At 41.1% G+C, this 20,026-nt stretch overlaps 1 protein-coding gene across 1 annotated transcript in view; it reads right to left on the bottom strand.

The window, feature by feature from the left end:
* The window catches only part of LOC120029343 (cadherin-related family member 1-like), a 44,232-nt gene extending 24,206 nt beyond the window's left edge, over positions 1-20,026 (bottom strand). Inside the window, exons 1-6 of the mRNA XM_038974577.1 lie at positions 20,002-20,026; positions 2,497-2,592; positions 1,184-1,329; positions 982-1,032; positions 782-871; positions 381-467 (exon numbers count right to left, since the gene is read on the bottom strand). Coding sequence (XP_038830505.1) covers positions 381-467; positions 782-871; positions 982-1,032; positions 1,184-1,329; positions 2,497-2,592; positions 20,002-20,026 — 495 coding nt within the window. The remainder of the gene's footprint in view (positions 1-380; positions 468-781; positions 872-981; positions 1,033-1,183; positions 1,330-2,496; positions 2,593-20,001) is intronic.

Here is a 20,026-nt window from a genome sequence, read left to right on the forward strand (position 1 = left end):
GGAACTATTTTGTTCCCCTTGTATGTTGGGGCATTTGGTTGGAGTGGCGTCGTGTTTCACCTTTGTGGTGATTAAAAGTGACGCTACTCTGAACTCTCTGTCTCCTGCGTCTGACTCTTTCCTCCACAACACCCCGGGCATTACAGCCAGAGGTCGCAATTGTAAATGAGAACTTGTTCTCAACTTGCCTACCTGGTTAAATAAAGGTGATTCTTTATTTATTTATTTTTAAATATGACCTTTGATCTAACTCTGAACTCTCTTTCAGACCAGGAGTGTTCATTAGGGCAAACAGTAGCAAAAGTTCAAAGAGTCCCTCCCTGTTTCAGAACATGTTCTTCTATGTATGAGACAGACCCAGAGCTGTGGACATGATCTACCAGTAAGTAGTAGTTGACACTGCCTCCAGAGCCCATGTCTTTATCCACCGCTTGTACTCTGTAAATGCTGCTTCCAGACGCGGTGTCCTGCAGATGACACAGACATCAATGTCATTATTTATAACATTGCCTGTGCGCTTATCTAGTACATATCTGGTAGAGCTCTAATAACAGGGTATCTTTACTGGTCGACATGTCATACAGGCCCCTGGGGTAGTGAAATCGCATTATCTCGAAAACACACGATGACAATATTGACATCTATCATTATCTTTAAACATTATCTCTAACCACGCGATACCAAACATTGCCATCTATCATTACCTTTTAACATTATCTCTGAAGACATTTTAAACCAATGACAGAGCTGTCTTCATGTTGACGACGGGTTTAACACTGACCTCGGGGACGTCCACGGCGTAAGGCAGGTTCTGGAACTCTGGTTGCTCATCATTGGCATCGGTGACAAACACCCGTACCGTCTCGACAACCTAAAGGAAGGAACAAACAGATGACATCACAACAGCCCAGCTGAGAAGCCAGGTATGTTTATTGTACTAGCGTATAGGCCTATGCATGTTGTTGTCAAAGCTCAGCTCACCTTATTCCGACCATCTGTTATGCTAACAAAAGCTAAGATTTCACCTTGTTTCTGACAAAACAAAACAAAGAACACGTTGTTAACAGCACTTCGAAACAGCATTGTGGGTAATGACAGACTCACCAACACACGCAAGTCTTGGTTCTGGTTCTCCTGAGATAACTGGACAAAATGTTGTCAAAGCTTCCTGTATTACACTCACCTCTCTGTCCAGTTCCTGAATGAGAGTTATGTTTCCTGACTTAGGGTCCACTCTCAGGTATTCTCTGGTGCCCTTCTCAAAGGTCAGGCCAAACCACACGGCATCCCCCTCTGGGTCGGTACCGTTTAGGATATATAGCTGTGTTCCTGTGGGGTCACAGACAGAAATAGCATCTGCTTATGAATGTGTTATGAATGTGTTATGAATGTGGTATGAATGATTATGAATGTGTTATGAATGGTTATGAATATGGTTATGAATATGGTTATGAATGTGTTATTACTTTTTATGAATGTTTATGAATGTGTTATGAATGGTTATGAATGTGTTATGAATGTGTTATGAATGGTTATTAATGTGTTATGAATGTGTTATGATTTCATTTTGAGTTCATTATGAATGCGCTATGAATGCGTTATGAATGGTTATTAATGTGGTATGAAAGTGGTATGAATGCTTATGAATATGGTATGAATGGTTATGAATGTGGTATGAATATGGTATGAATGGTTATGAATGTGGTATGAATGGTTATGAATGTGGTATGGAGTCTATGTAGGTACCCTTCAAATAATAGAGTTACTGAATTTGGTTAAAGCATTGCCTATCAAGTACACGAAAGGCAACCCATCTCTACAGTTGTACAGAAGATAATCATAAAAAACACGATCATACCATGAACCGGGTCTAGACTCAAAGTTAATTCTGAGATGTATATCATTGATTCTATTTCTAAGTCATGACAGACCCATTGACTCGAATGGGAATTCCCGTTCTAGTGATTCTATTTCTATGGTGTATTATTGCATTGTCAGATTGTTAGTTATATTGGTTGACAGCCACTCCTTCATCTCTTTTGTTTTCCTGGCTAAGCCTATTAGTGTGCGTCCACCTCCCACTGCAGGGCATTATGGTGACGAAGCTCAATGCTGCTCATGTGATCAGTCTATTATTAGAAGACCTGGGTTCAAATACTATTTGAAATCTTTCAGTCCTGGGCCCAACCAACTCTAAAGGTACGCCTGCCCTAGGACCGAGTTTGTGAAACCCTGCATTAAGCAAGCGCAATCAAGCATAAATTATTAAAAATGTTTTAAAATATTAGTTAAAATGTTTTTTAAATAGTATTTAAAATGTTTTAAAATATTACTTACAATGTTTTAAAATAGTATTTAAAATGTTTTAAAAACGCTGCTCTGGAAACACAAGATCCATCACAACCACATTGCGATTTTCTTAGAATTTAGCCACATTAAAATTAAAATAATTAACTAAATAATCATCGCATTTATATAATTGTTTACAACACTCACCGACTGGTGTGTCTTCTGAGATACTGAACAGAGCCATATTCCCATCGGTGCTGCTCGGTCCGTTGTCATAGAAATAGGGAGCGTAGTCAGTTTGCCCTGGGTGGAGAAGAAAAAATTAATCGAAACGTAGAGTTGAATGTGTCATTTATAACAAGCAGCACTTTACAGCGTGTTCACAAACACAAACAGGTATATGACAATCTAAAGATAACAAGTATGCTATCATAGTGTCCAATTCACACATTATAACACAGACTATCACAGTGTCCTGTTCACACATTATAACACAGGCTATCATAGTGTCCTGTTCACACATTATAACACAGGCTATCATAGTGTCCTGTTCACACATTATAACACAGACTATCACAGTGTCCTGTTCACACATTATAACACAGGCTATCATAGTGTCCTGTTCACACATTATAACACAGGCTATCATAGTGTCCTGTTCACACATTATAACACAGACTATCACAGTGTCCTGTTCACACATTATAACACAGGCTATCATAGTGTCCTGTTCACACATTATAACACAGGCTATCATAGTGTCCTGTTCACACATTATAACACAGGCTATCATAGTGTCCTGTTCACACATTATAACACAGGCTATCATAGTGTCCAGTTCACACATTATAACACAGGCTATCATAGTGTCCAGTTCACACATTATAACACAGGCTATCATAGTGTCCAGTTCACACATTATAACACAGGCTATCATAGTGTCCAATTCACACATTATAACACAGGCTATCGTAGTGTCCTGTTCACACATTATAACACAGGCTATCATAGTGTCCAGTTCACACATTATAACACAGACTATCACAGTGTCCAGTTCACACATTATAACACATGCTATCATAGTGTCCAATTCACACATTATAACACAGGCTATCGTAGTGTCCTGTTCACACATTATAACACAGGCTATCATAGTGTCCTGTTCACACATTATAACACAGGCTATCATAGTGTCCTGTTCACACATTATAACACAGGCTATCATAGTGTCCAGTTCACACATTATAACACATGCTATCATAGTGTCCAATTCACACATTATAACACAGGCTATCATAGTGTCCTGTTCACACATTATAACACATGCTATCATAGTGTCCAGTTCACACATTATAACACAGGCTATCATAGTGTCCTGTTCACACATTATAACACAGGCTATCATAGTGTCCTGTTCACACATTATAACACAGGCTATCATAGTGTCCAGTTCACACATTATAACACAGGCTATCATAGTGTCCAGTTCACACATTATAACACATGCTATCATAGTGTCCAATTCACACATTATAACACAGGCTATCATAGTGTCCTGTTCACACATTATAACACATGCTATCACAGTGTCCAGTTCACACATTATAACACAGGCTATCATAGTGTCCTGTTCACACATTATAACACAGGCTATCATAGTGTCCTGTTCACACATTATAACACAGGCTATCATAGTGTCCAGTTCACACATTATAACACAGGCTATCACAGTGTCCAGTTCACACATTATAACACAGGCTATCACAGTGTCCAGTTCACACATTATAACACAGGCTATCATAGTGTCCAGTTCACACATTATAACACAGGCTATCATAGTGTCCAGTTCACACATTATAACACAGACTATCACAGTGTCCAGTTCACACATTATAACACAGGCTATCATAGTGTCCAGTTCACACATTATAACACAGACTATCACAGTGTCCAGTTCACACATTATAACACAGGCTATCATAGTGTCCAGTTCACACATTATAACACAGGCTATCACAGTGTCCAGTTCACACATTATAACACAGGCTATCATAGTGTCCAATTCACACATTATAACACAGGCTATCATAGTGTCCTGTTCACACATTATAACACAGGCTATCATAGTGTCCTGTTCACACATTATAACACAGGCTATCATAGTGTCCTGTTCACACATTATAACACAGGCTATCATAGTGTCCAGTTCACACATTATAACACATGCTATCGTAGTGTCCTGTTCACACATTATAACACAGGCTATCATAGTGTCCAGTTCACACATTATAACACAGACTATCACAGTGTCCAGTTCACACATTATAACACAGGCTATCATAGTGTCCAATTCACACATTATAACATAGGCTATCATAGTGTCCTGTTCACACATTATAACACAGGCTATCATAGTGTCCTGTTCACACATTATAACACAGGCTATCATAGTGTCCTGTTCACACATTATAACACAGGCTATCATAGTGTCCAGTTCACACATTATAACACATGCTATCATAGTGTCCAATTCACACATTATAACACAGGCTATCATAGTGTCCAGTTCACACATTATAACACAGGCTATCATAGTGTCCTGTTCACACATTATAACACAGGCTATCATAGTGTCCTGTTCACACATTATAACACAGGCTATCATAGTGTCCTGTTCACACATTATAACATAGGCTATCATAGTGTCCTGTTCACACATTATAACACAGGCTATCATAGTGTCCTGTTCACACATTATAACACAGGCTATCATAGTGTCCAGTTCACACATTATAACACAGACTATCACAGTGTCCAGTTCACACATTATAACACAGGCTATCATAGTGTCCAATTCACACATTATAACATAGGCTATCATAGTGTCCTGTTCACACATTATAACACAGGCTATCATAGTGTCCTGTTCACACATTATAACACAGGCTATCATAGTGTCCTGTTCACACATTATAACACAGGCTATCATAGTGTCCAGTTCACACATTATAACACATGCTATCATAGTGTCCAATTCACACATTATAACACAGGCTATCATAGTGTCCAGTTCACACATTATAACACAGGCTATCATAGTGTCCTGTTCACACATTATAACACAGGCTATCATAGTGTCCTGTTCACACATTATAACACAGGCTATCATAGTGTCCAATTCACACATTATAACACAGGCTATCATAATCAATTCAATACTTCTAACACCTGTGGTAATATTCATCTGAATATTCTAATACAATAATTGTACTCACTTGCTGAAGAGGCAAGGCAGCAGAAAGAAACAGGACGGTTCAATGTCAATAGAGGTCAATACAATAGTACAACTTACACACACACACCACAAACACATACAGACACATGCAGGGGGATTAGGAAGGAAAACAAGGTACAGGAACTCCTGTGAAGTCCTAGTATCACGACAGGACAGAGAAAAGAAAACGTACCCAGAGAGGGAGAAAGAAGCAGGAAGACGAAGAGGAAAATACACCGTCTTTTTTTCTTTTGGTTCTTCATCCTGACGGAGGTGGAAGAAGAAGACGGCTTGTCAGGATCCAGGCGTCTCTCGCTAGACGGCTCAGTCGCTAGACGTCTCAGCTCAGTGGAAGGGGGGCTGGAGCAGGGTTCTCAGAGCGGCGTTAGACCAGTGACGTATCCTATCTTCCACTCCTTTACTTCACAGCCACAACAGACATCTTAGACAGACCTTGTTTACCGCTTCTCTCACCCCCACAATGTGAGACTGTTCCCCACAGAGAGAGACAACAAGACATATAATGTAACAGACTGTTGTTCCCCACAGAGAGAGACTAGAAGATGTCTAATGTAACAGACTGTTGTTCCCCACAGAGAGAGACAAGAAGATGTCTAATGTAACAGACTGTTGTTCCCCACAGAGAGAGACAACAAGATATCTAATGTAACAGACTGTTGTTCCCCACACAGAGAGACAACAAGATATATAATGTAACATACTGTTGTTCCCCACAGAGAGAGACAACAAGATATCTAATGTAACAGACTGTTCCCCACAGAGAGAGACAACAAGATATCTAATGTAACAGACTGTTGTTCCCCACACAGAGAGACAACAAGATATATAATGTAACATACTGTTGTTCCCCACAGAGAGAGACAACAAGATATCTAATGTAACAGACTGTTCCCCACAGAGAGAGACAACAAGATATCTAATGTAACAGACTGTTGTTCCCCACAGAGAGAGACAAGAAGATATCTAATGTAACAGACTGTTCCCCACAGAGAGAGACAACAAGATATATAATGTAACAGACTGGTGTTCCCCACAGAGAGAGACAACAAGATATATAATGTAACAGACTGTTGTTCCCCACAGAGAGAGACAACAAGATGTCTAATGTAACAGACTGTTGTTCCCCACAGAGAGAGACAAGAAGATATCTAATGTAACAGACTGTTGTTCCCCACAGAGAGACAACAATATATATAATGTAACAGACTGTTCCCCACAGAGAGAGACAACAAGATATCTAATGTAACAGACTGTTGTTCCCCACAGAGAGACAACAATATATATAATGTAACAGACTGTTCCCCACAGAGAGAGACAACAAGATATATAATGTAACATACTGTTGTTCCCCACAGAGAGACAACAAGATATATAATGTAACAGACTGTTGTTCCCCACAGAGAGAGACAAGAAGATGTCTAATGTAACAGACTGTTGTTCCCCACAGAGAGAGACAACAAGATATATAATGTAACAGACTGGTGTTCCCCACAGAGAGAGACAACAAGATATATAATGTAACAGACTGTTGTTCCCCACAGAGAGACAACAAGATATATAATGTAACATACTGTTGTTCCCCACAGAGAGACAACAAGATATATAATGTAACAGACTGTTGTTCCCCACAGAGACTAGAAGATATATAATGTAACAGACTGTTGTTCCCCACAGAGAGACAACAATATATATAATGTAACAGACTGTTGTTCCCCACAGAGAGAGACAACAAGATATATAATGTAACAGACTGTTGTTCCCCACAGAGAGACAACAAGATATATAATGTAACAGACTGTTGTTCCCCACAGAGAGACAACAAGATATATAATGTAACAGACTGTTGTTCCCCACAGAGAGACAACAAGATATATAATGTAACAGACTGTTGTTCCCCACAGAGAGAGACAACAAGATATATAATGTAAAAGACTGTTGTTCCCCACAGAGAGAGACAACAAGATATATAATGTAACAGACTGTCACGCCCTGGCCTTAGTTATCTTTGTTATCTTTATTATTTTGGTTAGGTCAGGGTGTGACGAGGGTGGTTTGTGTGTTCTTGTCTCGTCTAGGGTGTTTGTACTGTCTAGTTTTTTTTTGTAGATTTATGGGGTTGTGTTTATTCTAGGTGTTTATGTAAGTCTATGGTTGCCTAGATTGGTTCTCAATTAGAGGCAGGTGTTTATCGTTGTCTCTGATTGGGAACCATTTTTAGGCAGCCATGTTCTTTGGGTATTCTGTGGGTGATTGTTTCCTGTGTCAGTGTTTGTGCCACACGGGACTGTTTCGGTTTGTTCACGTTTATTGTTTTTGTATTTCTGTTCATGTTCAGTTTTCCATATTAAAACATGGACACCTACCACGCTGCGTATTGGTCCGATCCTTGCTACACCTCTTCAGAGGAAGAAGAGGATGACAGCTGTGACACAGACTGTTGTTCCCGACAGAGAGAGACTAGAAGATATATAATGTAACAGACTGTTCCCCACAGAGGCTACCCACTGGGCACAGACGTCAGTTCAACCTGTAGTTTTGATTTACATTTGGTTGAGTTATTAACTAACGTGAAATCAACACAAAATGTCACCATGACATTGAATTTGGGTTCAAAGTTGAGTGGGAAAAAAAGACAATTCCCTGTTTGCAAATCCAATCAGTTTTCCATGTTGATTCAACATCATCACATAGATGTATTCATTTAAATGACGTGGAAAGTGTCTAGGAGATTTCTCGCCTCATCTCACAACACGATGCAGTGCCTTAAGTTTTCATACCACTTAAACAAATTCCACATTTTGTCGTGTTACAGCCGGAATTCAAAATGGACTAAATAAATAAAACATTCCACCCATCTACTGTTACGACTTCTAGGAGTAGTGGGTGCGGAGTCAGGCGCAGAGAGCAGAGGGTTTAGGGCAACCGTATTTATTCCGGTGACAGAAAAGGTCACGCCAAAAAACACCAGGCACATGCAATGACCGGCCCAAAAACAGGACCCAAACAGTCCGGAGAAAATAAGAAAATAGCACATCCACAAAATGAACTGAGAAACAAGCCCGTACAAAAGCAGGCGGGCATACCCGGCTTAAATAGCCCTAACCAAAACCCAAACAAGAAACAGGTGTAACCAATAAGACAAAACTAACAGAAAAGGAAAAGGGGATTGGCGGCAGCTAGTAGACCGGTGACAACGACCGCCGAGCGCCGCCAGAACAGGAAGAGGAGCCCCCTTCGGTGGGAGTCGTGACATCTACACACAATACCCCATAATTACAAAGTGAAAACATGTTCTTAGAAATGTTTAGAAATGTCCTGTACCTTTGCCCCACCTATCTGGATTACTGAGCCCTGCCTGCCCTTGACCTGTCTTTTGCCTGCCCCTGTTGGATTAATAAACTGTTGTTAATTCCATGTTGTCTGCATCTGGGTCTTACCTTGAAACGTGATAGTCAGATTGGTTGTTGATCATAGTGAGACAGACATTTTCAAGTCTTGCCATAGATTTAAGCCAATTTAAGTCAAAACTGTCACTAGACCACTCAGGAACATTCAATGTCTTCTTGGTAAGCAACTCCAGTGTATATTTGGCCTTGTGTTTTAGGTTATTGTCCTGCTCAAAGGTGAATTTCTTTCCCAGTGTCTGTTGGGAAGCAGACTGAACTAGGTTTTTCTCTAGGATTTGCCTGTGCTTAGCTATATTCCATTTATTTGTATCCTAAAAAAAAACGCCCTAGTCCTTGCCGATGACAAGCATACCCATAACATGATGCAGCCACCACCATGCTTCAAAATATGAAGAGTGGTACTCAGTGATGAGTTGTGTTGGATTTGCATAACGCTTTGTAATCAGGACATAAAGTTAATTTCTTTGCCACATTTTTTGCAGTATTACTTTCCTGCCTTATTGCAAACAGGATGCATGTTTTGGAATATGTGTATTATGTTCAGGCTTCCTTCTTTTCACTCTGACATTTAGGTTAGTATTGTGGAGTAACTACAATGTTGTTGATCCATCCTCAGTTTTCTCCTATCATAGTCATTAAACCCTAACTGTTTTAAAGTCACCATTGTCCACATGGTAAAATCCCTGAGCGGTTTCCTTCATCTCTGGCAACTGAGTTAGGAAGGACGCCTGTATCTTTGTAGTGACTGGGTGTATTGATACACCATCCAAAGTGTAATTAATAACATCACCATGCTCAAATGGATACTCAATGTCTGCTTTTTTTAAAAGCCATCTACCAATAGGTGTCCTTCTTTTCGAGGCATTGGAAAACCTCCCTGGTCTTTGTGGTTGAATCTTCGTTTGAAATCCACTGCTCGGCTGGGGGACCTTCATTTTATGTGTGGGGTACAAAGATGAGGTAGTCATTCAAAAATCATGACAAACACTATTATTATTAAAAAAAAATAAAAAAAAATGTATGAGGTATTGTGTGTAGATGAGGAAAAACATTTTTTTATCCATTTTAGAATAAGGCTGTAGCGTAACAAAATGTGGAAAAAAGTCAAGAAGTCTGAATACCTCCCGAATGCACCGTATATCAAATATCTTATATTAAACCCTGTATGAGTCATATACTGGTTGACAGCACGTGGTGTGTAAGGTGTAACTGAGTCTACACCCCCCCCCAACCCAACCCCCCCTAGGCTCAGGAAGGGGGATATTATTATATTGACTGTGATGACGTACTCAGTCAGAGGTGCAGTCATGTGCTTTCCCTCTCTTCACACGGTTCAAAATAGGATGTGACGTTCTATGACACGCTCATACGGGAGTACAGGAAGCAGTCAGTCATAGACCTGCAACGTTCTTCTCTAAAAATATATTCAGTAACCACAAACTTTTCTTTTTCAATTAAGGTATATGGATACAGTATTTAGTATTATATTTCAATGTCACACTGAAACTAGAATTCAGTGCCATATCAACCTTGCGTTGATTATGTTTATGAATGGGGGGGAGGACTTAAAATATTCCCAACAAGCACATGCATTGAATAATACACAGCAGAGTATTTTTTTATAGTCATTTTGAGCAGTAAGGGTGGTGCCTGGTGGAATAAAATAACAATATCTGAATGACAGATTCTAGATTTTGAGAAAGTGATTAAAACTAACAGTACTGCCGGTAAACAGCCCAGGTGGTTCTGATTGGACTACGCCTGCTAGAGGAAGTGTTCACTAGGCCAAAGAGATAAAGGCAGGTTTTCACCTGTATGTCAATGGGTCTCTCTGAAAGACAGAGATACAGAGAAAGCACTGTGGGCCAGGCCAGTTGCAGAGCTAGACAGTCCTTACTCCGGACCTTACGCAGTAGTCTATTACCAGGGTGGTCTACAGTTAGACCCTACTGAACTCAGTAGTCTATTACCAGGGTGGTCTACAGTTAGACCCTACTGAACTCAGTAGTCTATTACCAGGGTGGTCTACAGTTAGACCCTACTGAACTCACTAGTCTATTACTAGGGTGGTCTACAGTTAGACCCTACTGAACTCAGTAGTCTATTACTAGGGTAGTCTACAGTTAGACCCTACTGAACTCAGTAGTCTATTACTAGGGTGGTCTACAGTTAGACCCTACTGAACTCATTAGTCTATTACCAGGGTGGTCTACTGAACTCAGTAGTCTATTACCAGGGTGGTCTACTGTTAGACCCTACTGAACTCAGTAGTCTATTACTAGGGTGGTCTACTGAACTCAGTAGTCTATTACCAGGGTGGTCTACTGAACTCAGTAGTCTATTACTCGGGTGGTCTCCTGAACTCAGTAGTCTATTACCAGGGTGGTCTACTGTTAGACCCTACTGAACTCAGTAGTCTATTACTCGGGTGGTCTACTGAACTCAGTAGTCTATTACCAGGGTGGTCTACAGTTAGACCCTACTGAACTCAGTAGTCTATTACTAGGGTGGTCTACAGTTAGACCCTACTGAACTCAGTAGTCTATTACTAGGGTGGTCTACAGTTAGACCCTACTGAACTCAGTAGTCTATTACCAGGGTGGTCTACAGTTAGACCCTACTGAACTCAGTAGTCTATTACCAGGGTGGTTTACTGAACTCAGTAGTCTATTACTAGGGTGGTCTACAGTTAGACCCTACTGAACTCAGTAGTCTATTACTAGGGTGGTCTACAGTTAGACCCTACTGAACTCAGTAGTCTATTACTAGGGTAGTCTACAGTTAGACCCTACTGAACTCAGTAGTCTATTACTAGGGTGGTCTACAGTTAGACCCTACTGAACTCATTAGTCTATTACCAGGGTGGTCTACTGAACTCAGTAGTCTATTACCAGGGTGGTCTACTGTTAGACCCTACTGAACTCAGTAGTCTATTACTAGGGTGGTCTACTGAACTCAGTAGTCTATTACCAGGGTGGTCTACTGAACTCATTAGTCTATTACCAGGGTGGTCTACTGAACTCATTAGTCTATTACCAGGGTGGTCTACTGAACTCATTAGTCTATTACCAGGGTGGTCTACTGAACTCAGTAGTCTATTACCAGGGTGGTCTACAGTTAGACCCTACTGAACTCAGTAGTCTATTACTAGGGTGGTCTACTGTTAGACCCTACTGTACTCAGTAGTCTATTACTCGGGTGGTCTACTGAACTCAGTAGTCTATTACTAGGGTGGTCTACTGTTAGACCCTACTGTACTCAGTAGTATATTACTAGGGTGGTCTACTGAACTCAGTAGTCTATTACTAGGGTGGTCTACTGAACGCAGTAGTCTATTACCAGGGTGGTCTACAGTTAGACCCTACTGAACTCAGTAGTCTATTACCAGGGTGGTCTACAGTTAGACCCTACTGAACTCAGTAGTCTATTACCAGGGTGGTCTACTGTTAGACCCTACTGAACTCAGTAGTCTATTACTAGGGTGGTCTACTGAACTCAGTAGTCTATTACCAGGGTGGTCTACTGAACTCAGTAGTCTATTACCAGGGTGGTCTACTGAACTCATTAGTCTATTACTAGGGTGGTCTACTGAACTCAGTAGTCTATTACTAGGGTGGTCTACTGAACTCAGTAGTCTATTACTAGGGTGGTCTACAGTTAGACCCTACTGAACTCAGTAGTCTATTACTAGGGTGGTCTACAGTTAGACCCTACTGAACTCAGTAGTCTATTACTAGGGTGGTCTACAGTTAGACCCTACTGAACTCATTAGTCTATTACCAGGGTGGTCTACTGAACTCAGTAGTCTATTACCAGGGTGGTCTACAGTTAGACCCTACTGAACTCAGTAGTCTATTACTAGGGTGGTCTACAGTTAGACCCTACTGAACTCAGTAGTCTATTACCAGGGTGGTCTACAGTTAGACCCTACTGAACTCAGTAGTCTATTACCAGGGTGGTCTACAGTTAGACCCTACTGAACTCAGTAGTCTATTACCAGGGTGGTCTACAGTTAGACCCTACTGAACTCAGTAGTCTATTACCAGGGTGGTCTACTGTTAGACCCTACTGAACTCAGTAGTCTATTACCAGGGTGGTCTACAGTTAGACCCTACTGAACTCAGTAGTCTATTACTAGGGTGGTCTACTGAACTCAGTAGTCTATTACTAGGGTGGTCTACTGAACTCAGTAGTCTATTACCAGGGTGGTCTACTGAACTCAGTAGTCTATTACCAGGGTGGTCTACTGAACTCATTAATCTATTACTAGGGTGGTCTACTGAACTCAGTAGTCTATTACTAGGGTGGTCTACTGAACTCAGTAGTCTATTACTAGGGTGGTCTACAGTTAGACCCTACTGAACTCAGTAGTCTATTACTAGGGTGGTCTACAGTTAGACCCTACTGAACTCATTAGTCTATTACCAGGGTGGTCTACTGAACTCAGTAGTCTATTACCAGGGTGGTCTACAGTTAGACCCTACTGAACTCAGTAGTCTATTACTAGGGTGGTCTACTGAACTCAGTAATCTATTACCAGGGTGGTCTACTGAACTCATTAGTCTATTACCAGGGTGGTCTACTGAACTCAGTAGTCTATTACCAGGGTGGTCTACTGAACTCATTAGTCTATTACCAGGGTGGTCTACTGAACTCATTAGTCTATTACCAGGGTGGTCTACTGAACTCATTAGTCTATTACCAGGGTGGTCTACTGAACTCAGTAGTCTATTACCAGGGTGGTCTACAGTTAGACCCTACTGAACTCAGTAGTCTATTACTAGGGTGGTCTACTGTTAGACCCTACTGTACTCAGTAGTCTATTACTCGGGTGGTCTACTGAACTCAGTAGTATATTACTAGGGTGGTCTACTGTTAGACCCTACTGTACTCAGTAGTATATTACTAGGGTGGTCTACTGAACTCAGTAGTCTATTACTAGGGTGGTCTACTGAACTCAGTAGTCTATTACCAGGGTGGTCTACAGTTAGACCCTACTGAACTCAGTAGTCTATTACCAGGGTGGTCTACAGTTAGACCCTACTGAACTCAGTAGTCTATTACCAGGGTGGTCTACAGTTAGACCCTACTGAACTCAGTAGTCTATTACCAGGGTGGTCTACTGTTAGACCCTACTGAACTCAGTAGTCTATTACTAGGGTGGTCTACTGAACTCAGTAGTCTATTACCAGGGTGGTCTACAGTTAGACCCTACTGAACTCAGTAGTCTATTACCAGGGTGGTCTACAGTTAGACCCTACTGAACTCAGTAGTCTATTACTAGGGTGGTCTATTGTTAGACCCTACTGAACTCAGTAGTCTATTACTAGGGTGGTCTACTGTTAGACCCTACTGAACTCAGTAGTCTATTACCAGGGTGGTCTACAGTTAGACCCTACTGAACTCAGTAGTCTATTACTAGGGTGGTCTACAGTTAGACCCTACTGAACTCAGTAGTCTATTACTCGGGTGGTCTACAGTAGTCTATTACTCGGGTGGTCTACTGAACTCAGTAGTCTATTACTCGGGTGGTCTACAGTAGTCTATTACTAGGGTGGTCTACTGAACTCAGTGGTCTATTACTCGGGTGGTCTACAGTAGTCTATTACTCGCGTGGTCTACTGAACTCAGTAGTCTATTACCAGGGTGGTCTACTGAACTCATTAGTCTATTACTAGGGTGGTCTACTGAACTCAGTAGTCTATTACTAGGGTGGTCTACAGTTAGACCCTACTGAACTCAGTAGTCTATTACCAGGGTGGTCTACAGTTAGACCCTACTGAACTCAGTAGTCTATTACCAGGGTGGTCTACAGTTAGACCCTACTGAACTCAGTAGTCTATTACCAGGGTGGTCTACTGTTAGACCCTACTGAACTCAGTAGTCTATTACTAGGGTGGTCTACTGAACTCAGTAGTCTATTACCAGGGTGGTCTACAGTTAGACCCTACTGAACTCAGTAGTCTATTACCAGGGTGGTCTACAGTTAGACCCTACTGAACTCAGTAGTCTATTACTAGGGTGGTCTATTGTTAGACCCTACTGAACTCAGTAGTCTATTACTAGGGTGGTCTACTGTTAGACCCTACTGAACTCAGTAGTCTATTACCAGGGTGGTCTACTGAACTCAGTAGTATATTACTAGGGTGGTCTACTGTTAGACCCTACTGAACTCAGTAGTCTATTACTAGGGTGGTCTACAGTTAGACCCTACTGAACTCAGTAGTCTATTACTAGGGTGGTCTACAGTTAGACCCTACTGAACTCAGTAGTCTATTACTCGGGTGGTCTACAGTAGTCTATTACTAGGGTGGTCTACTGAACTCAGTGGTCTATTACTCGGGTGGTCTACAGTAGTCTATTACTCGCGTGGTCTACTGAACTCAGTAGTCTATTACCAGGGTGGTCTACTGAACTCATTAGTCTATTACTAGGGTGGTCTACTGAACTCAGTAGTCTATTACTAGGGTGGTCTACTGAACTCAGTAGTCTATTACTAGGGTGGTCTACAGTTAGACCCTACTGAACTCAGTAGTCTATTACTAGGGTGGTCTATTGTTAGACCCTACTGAACTCAGTAGTCTATTACTAGGGTGGTCTACTGTTAGACCCTACTGAACTCAGTAGTCTATTACCAGGGTGGTCTACTGAACTCAGTAGTATATTACTAGGGTGGTCTACTGTTAGACCCTAAAGAACTCATTAGTCTATTACCAGGGTGGTCTACAGTTAGACCCTACTGAACTCAGTAGTCTATTACTAGGGTGGTCTACAGTTAGACCCTACTGAACTCAGTAGTCTATTACTAGGGTGGTCTACAGTTAGACCCTACTGAACTCAGTAGTCTATTACTAGGGTGGTCTACAGTTAGACCCTACTGAACTCAGTAGTCTATTACTAGGGTGGTCTACAGTTAGACCCTACTGAACTCATTAGTCTATTACCAGGGTGGTCTACTGAACTCAGTAGTCTATTACCAGGGTGGTCTACAGTTAGACCCTACTGAACTCAGTAGTCTATTACTAGGGTGGTCTACTGAACTCAGTAATCTATTACCAGGGTGGTCTACTGAACTCATTAGTCTATTACCAGGGTGGTCTACTGAACTCAGTAGTCTATTACCAGGGTGGTCTACTGAACTCATTAGTCTATTACCAGGGTGGTCTACTGAACTCATTAGTCTATTACCAGGGTGGTCTACTGAACTCATTAGTCTATTACCAGGGTGGTCTACAGTTAGACCCTACTGAACTCAGTAGTCTATTACTAGGGTGGTCTACTGTTAGACCCTACTGTACTCAGTAGTCTATTACTCGGGTGGTCTACTGAACTCAGTAGTCTATTACTAGGGTGGTCTACTGTTAGACCCTACTGTACTCAGTAGTATATTACTAGGGTGGTCTACTGAACTCAGTAGTCTATTACTAGGGTGGTCTACTGAACTCAGTAGTCTATTACTAGGGTGGTCTACTGAACTCAGTGGTCTATTACTAGGGTGGTCTACTGAACTCAGTGGTCTATTACTAGGGTGGTCTACTGTTAGACCCTACTGTAGTCAGTAGTCTATTACTCGGGTGGTCTACTGAACTCAGTAGTCTATTACTAGGGTGGTCTACTGAACTCAGTAGTCTATTACTAGGGTGGTCTACTGAACTCAGTGGTCTATTACTAGGGTGGTCTACTGAACTCAGTAGTCTATTACTCGGGTGGTCTACTGAACTCAGTAGTCTATTACTCGGGTGGTCTACTGAACTCAGTAGTCTATTACTAGGGTGGTCTACTGAACTCAGTAGTCTATTACTAGGGTGGTCTACTGAACTCAGTGGTCTATTACTAGGGTGGTCTACTGAACTCAGTAGTCTATAACTAGGGTGGTCTACTGAACTCAGTAGTCTATTACTCGGGTGGTCTACTGAACTCAGTAGTCTATTACTAGGGTGGTCTACTGAACTCAGTGGTCTATTACTAGGGTGGTCTACTGAACTCAGTAGTCTATTACTCGGGTGGTCTACTGAACTCAGTAGTCTACTGCTAGGGTGGTCTACTGAACTCAGTAGTCTATTACCAGGGTGGTCTACTGAACTCAGTAGTCTATAACTAGGGTAGTCTACTGCTAGTCCCCTACTGATTGTACCTAGGATGATCGGCTAAAAGTTTGTACAGGCCTATCCACCCTCGCTTGACAAACAGAGAGAAAGCCCTGTGGGCCAGGTCAGTGAGATTAGCTATTTGTACATACACAACAATGGCAAGTGCAAGGCAGTGTAGTCCTAACCTTCCTGACACTAGAGACCCTACTGATCCTGACCGGACTATGTAGACAGGATCCTAGTAACGGTTGTACGTCCACCTCCACTGGACGGACTATCACTTTGTTTAAAGAGCAACACTATAGTCTACTGTATGCAGATGTTTTTTGATGTTTAGAAAATACAAAACTAACAGTATCATTATGCCATGTGTTGATTGTAGGCTTCAAGTCAAGACATTTTCACCCCTCAATACTGGTGAACCTATTTGAAACATAACAACAGATTAAAAGGCAGCCGATATCCACAGCAATCGTCAGGACACGCTCACCTAGCACTGAATTTTAATCTAACTGAAAGCCTACCATTTCTATACGTACAAATATCGAACATATTACGTAAAATCATACCATATCATAATGCACATATCATGATAAATAGTATTTGCTGTGATTGAAATTATTAAAATTCAACCCAAGCAGCTACTGCAAAATGTGTAGGCCTATCTGTTTTTCTAATGGAAGTACCCGGCTAGTTACAGATGTTAGCAGCTGTTGCTAGTGCCCTGGTTTTGTGGTTTAATTTTAGAGGTCCAGTGTGGGACGGCCATGGGCAGATGGCTGACAAGAGGATTATCTGACTAAGCCTTTGTCATCTGGTGCTAGTAGCTACGCATGTTGTCTGTGGAGAAATACAAGGTGGATGGACGCCTCCTGCCTGTTCTGTACACACAGTGCTGTCTAGACCATCTACTATGACCTTCAAGGTTATCTGACCCCTTCTACTATGACCTTCATGGTTATTATCTGACCCCTTCTACTATGACCTTCATGGTTATTATCTGACCCCCTCTACTATAACCTTCATGGTTATCTGACCCCCTCTACTATAACCTTCATGGGTATTATCTGACCCCCTCTACTATAACCTTCATGGTAATTATCTGACCCCTTCTACTATGACCTTCATGGTTATTATCTGACCCCCTCTACTATAACCTTCATGGTTATCTGACCCCCTCTACTATAACCTTCATGGGTATTATCTGACCCCCTCTACTATAACCTTCGTGGTTATTATCTGACCCTTTCTACTATAAACTTCATGGTTATTATCTGACCCCCTCTACTATAACCTTCGTGGTTATTATCTGACCCTTTCTACTATAAACTTCATGGTTATTATCTGACCCCCTCTACTATAACCTTCATGGTTATTATCTGACCCTTTCTACTATAAACTTCATGGTTATTATCTGACCCCCTCTACTATAACCTTCATGGTTATTATCTGACCCCCTCTACTATAACCTTCATGGTTATTATCTGACCCTCTACTATAACCTTCATGGTTAATATCTGACCCCCTCTACTATAACCTTCATGGTTATTATCTGACCCCTTCTACTATAACCCTTCATGGTAATTATCTGACCCCCTCTACTATAACCTTCATGGTTATTATCTGACCCCTTCTACTATAACCTTCATGGTTCTTATCTGACCCCCTCTACTATAACCTTCATGGTTAATATCTGACCCCCTCTACTATAACCTTCATGGTTATTATCTGACCCCTTCTACTATAACCTTCATGGTTCTTATCTGACCCCCTCTACTATAACCTTCGTGGTTATTATCTGACCCTTTCTACTATAAACTTCATGGTTATTATCTGACCCCCTCTACTATAACCTTCGTGGCTATTATCTGACCCCCTCTACTATAACCTTCATGGTAATTATCTGACCCCCTCTACTATAACCTTCATGGTTATTATCTGACCCCCTCTACTATAACCTTCATGGTTATTATCTGACCCCCTCTACTATAACCTTCATGGTAATTATCTGACCCCCTCTACTATAACCTTCATGGTTATTATCTGACCCTTTCTACTATAACCTTCATGGTTATCTGACCCTCTCTACTATAACCTTCATGGTTATTATCTGACCCCTTCTACTATAACCTTCATGGTTATTATCTGACCCCCTCTACTATAACCTTCATGGTTATTATCTGACCCCCTCTACTATAATCTTCGTGGTTATTATCTGACCCTTTCTACTATAAACTTCATGGTTATTATCTGACCCCCTCTACTATAACCTTCGTGGTTATTATCTGACCCTTTCTACTATAAACTTCATGGTTATTATCTGACCCCCTCTACTATAACCTTCATGGTTATTATCTGACCCTTTCTACTATAAACTTCATGGTTATTATCTGACCCCCTCTACTATAACCTTCATGGTTATTATCTGACCCCCTCTACTATAACCTTCATGGTTATTATCTGACCCCTCTACTATAACCTTCATGGTTATTATCTGACCCCTTCTACTATAACCCTTCATGGTAATTATCTGACCCCCTCTACTATAACCTTCGTGGTTATTATCTGACCCTTTCTACTATAAACTTCATGGTTATTATCTGACCCCCTCTACTATAACCTTCGTGGTTATTATCTGACCCTTTCTACTATAAACTTCATGGTTATTATCTGACCCCCTCTACTATAACCTTCGTGGTTATTATCTGACCCCCTCTACTATAACCTTGATGGTTATTATCTGACCCTTTCTACTATAAACTTCATGGTTATTATCTGACCCCCTCTACTATAACCTTCGTGGTTATTATCTGACCCTTTCTACTATAAACTTCATGGTTATTATCTGACCCCCTCTACTATAACCTTCATAGTTAATATCTGACCCTTTCTACTATAAACTTCATGGTTATTATCTGACCCTGTTGGTCATCTAGGTTGGTCAT

This window comes from Salvelinus namaycush, chromosome 35, assembly GCF_016432855.1.
Source record: "Salvelinus namaycush isolate Seneca chromosome 35, SaNama_1.0, whole genome shotgun sequence".
Classification (NCBI taxonomy): domain Eukaryota; kingdom Metazoa; phylum Chordata; class Actinopteri; order Salmoniformes; family Salmonidae; genus Salvelinus; species Salvelinus namaycush.